Raw genomic sequence first — 7,204 nt, 5'->3', positions numbered from 1 at the left:
CATCTATTATGAACTATACTGTGTAGATGCTCATCATCTTCACGAATAGACATTATATGAGCAGTAACCCCTTCATATCCAACAGGGCACCTTTGTCTTGATTAGTTCCTAGCGCCGCCTCTAGAGGAAAAGAGAACCTGCACTTGTTGCACTAACAGTTTGTAATTTTTGCTGATTTAGCAGAAGCATGGTACGTACGTTGAACACCCGAAGTCTAATTAATAAAGAACAAAAGCAAGTCTTGAACAGAAATTAAGAAAGAAAATCCACTGAAGTAAACAATTTGTAAGTGAGGAGCTCGACTAGGTTTGCCTAAGCGGTATAACTTATCTCATATGTTTGCTGATTAGTAAATCTTGGGCAGTGTCGTAAACTGAAACATTAGTTTGGTTGGAAGATTCTTCAAAATCAAGGCAAAGCGAGATATAACGTTTTGGAGATTTGAATAGTGTCGTTCAAATTACTTTTACTAGACAAAAGTGGAATTTAGAGAGAATGCAAAAGGCAACGAACATGATCTGTGTCAAGTTTTATTTTAATCTCTCCTTCCACAGAGCAAAACGGCTATATTTCTGAGCATTGCACAATATTTTACTACGTACCTAAGTTATTAATACATTGGCAGAATGAAAGCATCTTGGTGAATAAATAGTATTTTTTCAATTCAGTGATCTCAAATTATAATATTGACAGAATTCTTCAAACAAGTTTTGATACAATGAGGAACACTTACTATTACACATAGAGTCACATCAAACAAATATGAATACAAAAATACAGTTTAACGGATACTTATATTTTATTTAGAATTGTTCTTTGTTTGGTGTTTACAAAAATAATTTTCAGAAATATTTAGACTTGATTTTCCTTCTTATTTTAATTCTGGTACAGATACATGTGTCGTGAACCAGAAAAAAGGGTAGGTCGAATTTTAGAATAATTGTAAATAATATGACCATTATTATTATAAGTCGTAAAATTGGAATTATAGCTTACAAATAGTACACGAGTTTTTTTTATTAATGTATGGGCCAATATTAAAGTATTGATGTATGTTATATTGCAGAGAACACATGGAAGTTTATTCCACGATTTTTGAATTGATATGCGTTTCAACATTGCATGTGCAGGAAATAACGCTGCAATACTTGATAAACTTTGAGTATGAACTCCCATAGCGCCAAAGGCAACCATTTCTCTAAGTTCGTGTATACCTTTTCTTATCTTGATATCGAGAATCACTTCCCAAACGCTGTATTTGTTGTTCTGAAATTCGCCTATTCATCTATCTATACATACATACATATATGTATATATACGCGTCATTCACATGCAGAGGTGGATTGTGTTTTGTTTAGAAAGTCATGCAGAACAGACATGAAAGGCGCTTATAGACGTATAGATATAAATGTAGATCTGTAGATTAACAGAAACAAAACAAAATCTAGTTTCAAAACAAAATCTATATAAATCAGGGTTCGGTGGGTGTTTAATTTTACAGACACTTAGTCCTGCAGAACAGACAAGGTGAGTGTGTGAAAGATACATATTGAATTGTCACATTAAAAGTTCATCTTCTTATTCAATAAGACAAAATACGTAAGAATTTTTGTATTTGTAACAACCTACCATAGCCTATCTTTAAACAATTTAAGGTTGTAAAATGCACAGGTATTTGTATTTTGGAACTCTGTAGTTAGGTGAAAAAGTACCGAATTATGCAAAGCCTCAGCACCGCCGGAAGGACAGACAGTTTTCACAATCTACCTCACTGAGGGCGTGACGATGTGGCACTTAACTCACAGATCAATGGCAAAGGTTAAACGCCCATTTCATACGATAGCCGAAGCCTCACCTCCGCCGGTGATTGTTAACCAAGTAAGCCGATTACTGTATAAAGGGCAGCAGTTTTGGAACGTCCGGCCATAGGAGACTATGAGTTTCCTTGCATTTTCCTCGTTTTGTCTCCCGATACTGAGACCTAGAATGCTATGCGGACCCAGCTATGAAAATTAGGGACGAGATTGGAACCAGCCATTGATTATGATCAGAGTGACAGTATCTGCTGGACTATTATTTTTATTAAGGTAAGGTGCTGTTGAAGGGCTGTAATATTGGTACCAAACTGCGCGACCTTCTACTCTAATTACTGAAACATATATGATAAATCAATAGATGAAGAACAAATATAAATGTAAAACCGGAATATTGATTAAAATGTCTCAGGATGTAAAACGACTACAAACATCTCTCAAATCGTCTTGTCTTACCGTGCGAGATACGAACGCTTAGCATGTGTTTGTATGTGTTTTTGTGTTTGTTTTCCCGGAAATGCAGTTACCTGATGTTATCATAGAAGGTGACTCGCCTTCCAAGGTTGAATCTCCCTTCTCCCCCTCCTCTTTCAGCTTCCATGTGCCCCATCATCATTCATTTTTAAACTACACAGATGCTTTTATCACTTTAATTTTATTATTTTACCATTTTTATTCAAATATGATTATTTGCTAATCTACTGTATTTGCTGCTAAAACCGTTTAAAAATTCGAGTTCTTGGCATCCAGGATCGGTTGAATCCACTTTCTATTATTTCAAAAATTAGTAAATCGGGAAATTAGCGCTACAAATTTTACATAAAACTCTACTCCAATAGATCTGAAAAACATGTTTGTGAAGGGATAATTTCACTTTCTAAGTTTTGAGTACACGGTTCCATCTAGTGAATGTGATGGATATTTTTTTCACAATGCTTTATAAAGATGAAAATACTTGGGACCGCCATTTAACACTAATCTAATAATAATATATAACGTTCGACAAGAACATCGGACTTTATCCCAATCATAAATTGGAATTTACTGCGATATGTCGTCGCATTAACTGACAGAGTTAATCCAACAATACAGTCGATTGACTAAGAGAAACTTCTAGTTTTGTTTTAGATAGCTCTGCATGTGTATGCTCCCAGAAAAGTATGCTGCAGGGTTTCCAATTTTGGAGAGAAAAACTACTATTAGAAAATCAGAAAATACTAATAAACCAAAATGAAATGAATACACTAGGTACTTTATGAATCGCCATACTGCATATATTTGTATTTCTAGCAAAGTAATTGAGATTTAATGCATTAACAGACACGATAGCAAGGCTGACGAACGTGAAGACCGGTAAGTTCTGAGAGATAGCTCACGGTAGTCTGTAATAAACTGTCTCTATTGAACATTAGTATTTATAATTCAAAATGGTCATAAATGTGAGACAGAATACTCAAGAGCTATTTGCAAAAGAAGAGCTCAGTAAAGACACAACTCAATTATGTGTCTTTCGTACTTAACGCATTTCAAAAACGCATTATACGTATCCTAGATTAATCATTATGGCGAACACTTTATATATACACAGTTAATTCTGTATTCTTCGTTTCTTTGTCAATTACTTTTTCCCCTCAGTGGCTACACTGTTAAACTCGCAAACAATTTTCATGCTTTTTGATACTAAATCTTTCAAACTGTTACTCAGGAATATCATAGAGCGCACTTCAAATTTCATATTCTCACTTTTCATATTCACCTGTATAATAGAATAACGGATGCCTACCTAAGTAAGAGTTCATTCCTCCATTCTAGTATCAAATCTAGATGAACAAATCCCCATCCCAGGATAAAGAAAATTCACAGAAAAAACTATGACGGAGAGAAAGTTAGCGGACTGACATCACGATAGATTACTGAGGCTTTCCACAGTAACCTGGAAAAAATATGCAATAATTGAGTATACTTTCATTATGAAAAATTTTCATCAAACTGACACGTATATTAGAAGAAGCACTATATACCTTTCATAATAAAATTTCAGATACTCTCAGGAGTTCTCATGTAGTTACATGGCTAAAATATGCACCGGCAATGAGGGAGGACCAGATTCTATTCCCAATGGAGTTTCATGTGATTTAGATAACCTCTTAAGTAGCACAACCACATCTCGTATGGCGTCGATACGGAAAAGAGCCTTAAATATACAAACCGCCAACTAATCAGTCGGAATCATTGTGCCAATTTCAGCCGGAATTTATAAAAATGTATTGACAAAAAAATAGTAATTATTTTAATCACAACAACTATATAATAATAATAGTAATAATAGTTGAAACAACCAATTTAACAGTAGTAATAAAAACATCCAAAGGCAAGGAGTCAAAAAGTTTTCGTAGTTAAGTAATGTTGTAATACAAGATAGTATTCATCCCCTGAGTTAAATATTCTAATGATTGTTGGAGAAAAACATGACAATAGTTTCGATAGTTTATGGTATATATGTATCGTCTAAAATTACAAGTCTAAGATATTTCACAAACCTTATGGAAGATTTGTCATTTAATACCTAGGTATATTACAAGCAGAAAAAATCATAAATTTATTACAACATACTTAAAAGAATAAAGTTGTTATCGCAAAGCAAAGTCATTAATGAAATTGTGTTACATACCTCGTATTTTACCTATATCTTCGAAAGCAGTAAATTTAATTGATTCTTAGTGTAAGAACAATGTAATTCTCCACCAAACTAAGCACCCAAATCGGTGAACTTGTGGACATTAAAGCAAAATAAAAGATATTCGACATTTATTAGCTTAATCGTACAGTGGCTTTATAATATTTTAGAACAATAATTATCTTAAAGATGTTTCATAACATTTCGTATGTTTCAGGTTAAATATAGAAATCGCTAAATAAAGTAGATGCAACAACGTAGATGGAAACCAAACTAAATCCAGGATGGAATTTCAAAAGAATAACAAAATCCTTGTTCTTTTTCTGTTGTTGTCCTTCCTTCACAGACACACAGCAAACGTTATCAAAAATACTGTTATTACAACATATCAGTCATATGAGCTTCACCTGGCACAATCGGTTTGGCGTTTGATTCCAAAGGTATTCCCTGACGCTAGTACTGTTGTCTTGCTATATAATCTCAATGAACTTCATACTGAACTTCTTGTTTATAACATCATGAATAAAAATGTAATTCCTATGCTAACAGTTCACCTAAATAGCAATAGTACATCATCTTCAGGCGTTTCAATAAAAAATCCAATAATTGGTGACAGTGACGTTATATTTCTAGTCACGGAAAGTGAGCAGGTCCTCACGTATTTATTAGAAGATACTGCTAGCAAGTATTATTGGAATAACCGAGCTAATTTCCTTGTTATTTATGTATCAGTGAATGGACATACTAAAGTAGATATTAATTGTTTATTGTTAGGATTTTGGAAGGCACAAATTCTTTATGTTGCTGTGCTAATGTTTAAGAATTCATCTTGTAACAACGCATCTAAACCAGTTGTTTTTGTGTGGTCGTACAACCCTTTCTTGAACACGACATATAAGGGCAACATAACACCAGAACAATTATCAGGAAATATTTCGATAATTCAAGAAGCTTTCTCAAGGAAGAAAATAAATGATCTTAACAAATATGTCTTGACTACGACTGATATGGAAGGAAATGCCCTTCCAATTTTCTCATCCAGAAAACTTGGTCATGCTGATAACTACACAGTAGAAGGTTTCATTGTGACCGTGTTTGAAGCACTTAAAAAACATATGAACTATAAAACTAAAAGTATTATAAGACACGGACCTCTCAAAGTTGGATATAAAGCAGAGAATGGTACTTGGTTGTACATGATGGGAAATCTTGTGAGAAAGGAAGTGGACATGGCAGGTGTGACTTTTGCATCAATCCTTGAAAGATATAAAGCGGTTGATTTCACAGATTGTATTTTTATTACAAGATATGCAATTTTGGTACCTAAAGCAAAAGTATTACCATCGTGGGTAGCTTTGGTATTATTCTATAAAGCCGAAGTGTGGTACTGTATTATTATTTCTTTTTCTGTAGTTCTTATTTTACTAATACTGTTTCCAAGGTCTAGATTTGTTGAAGCTGATACCCGGAAAGGATTGTGTACAATACTTTGTTATGTATGGTCTATTCTTTGGCAAGTGTCAGTAACGCAGCCGAAGAGTAACGTTATAAGAATAATATTCTTTATGTGGGTTTATTGTACCCTAATTTTTGGGTCATTATATCAAGGAGGTATTGTGAGTATTTTATCTATTCCTAAACGATATTCTGATATCAACACTCTACAAGGTCTTGTAAATTCTCAATTGCAAGTAAGAGGCAGTAGAATTGGTAAGACGATATTTAATGATAACTCGAATAAATTGTTATGGACACTTCATGAAAGATATGTTATAGATGCTAACCTTGAAAATATAATAGCGAACTTAATAAAATACAGAAATATTTCAGTTTCATCTTTAGATAATATTTTAGATTATTATGCGCACAAGGCTCATAAATGTTTAAGTTGTCCTCCGGGCTTTCACATGATGAATGAAAAAACAGATATCCGACCTCACGCTATTGCTTTATCCAAAGGTTCACCATTTTTTCATCGTTTTAATACTCTTATTGGAAGAATGAAACAGGCTGGGTTAATCGAGAAATGGGAACAGGAAGTTGTGAAACAATCTAAGGATAACAGCAAATGTGAAAATCCTTGTGAAGCTGGTGTCGAATCTATTTCATTGTACAAAATACAACCGTGTTTCTACATCATTGGAATTGGATATATAGGTGGACTTCTTGTATTTATTGTTGAAAAATTACGACAGATTTATGATGAAAGATGACAGAAAAAAAATTTGAAGGATCCGTAATGCGTGTAGGATAATTGCAATTTCTTAATTTTACAGTTTTTTAAATCGTAACAGAATGGTATAAAAAGGGGAAAAAGATTACAATTTTGGATTAATGATATCATTTGCTATGAATTGTTGTGTTTAATTCAAAAGATTATGTTAGTATCAATGAACATATAATTTGTCTTAAAATAACAAAAGTACTAAACTGACATTTTCAAAACGAAACAATAGAAAATGCTGAGTATTGTTTCCTTGAAACATACCTCATTCGACATTACTGTTTTTCCCTGCACTTATCATGACATTGTAAATAAAAATTAGATTGAATTATGAAACATGAACTACGAGTGTTTGGACTTCTATAGGCAAACGTTTTGTCTTGCTACTAAAAACATTTTCAGAATGTATATATGTATATATTGTAGATAGAGTTATTCGCTTTATTGACTCGTTTAATAAAACAAAACAACAATTGTACAAGAGGTAAT

General features: G+C 33.2%; 1 protein-coding gene across 1 annotated transcript; it reads left to right on the top strand.

The window, feature by feature from the left end:
* The first annotated feature begins 5,009 nt into the window (after window positions 1-5,009).
* On the top strand, window positions 5,010-6,704 carry LOC145679537 (putative glutamate receptor). Its single transcript, XM_081750114.1, has one exon. It carries the CDS (start codon window positions 5,010-5,012, stop codon window positions 6,702-6,704), a length of 1,695 nt encoding a protein of 564 aa, XP_081606240.1.
* The last annotated feature ends 500 nt before the right edge of the window (window positions 6,705-7,204 follow it).

Source organism: Thermobia domestica, chromosome 2, assembly GCF_964235325.1.
Source record: "Thermobia domestica chromosome 2, izTheDome1.hap1.1, whole genome shotgun sequence".
Taxonomy (NCBI): Eukaryota; Metazoa; Arthropoda; class Insecta; order Zygentoma; family Lepismatidae; genus Thermobia; species Thermobia domestica.
This window is presented reverse-complemented; position numbering and strand designations above follow the sequence as displayed.

Bases quoted from the DNA above. Each gene is read 5' to 3' on its own strand.
- LOC145679537 (XM_081750114.1), top strand. From the start codon at position 5,010: ATGAATAAAAATGTAATTCCTATGCTAACAGTTCACCTAAATAGCAAT.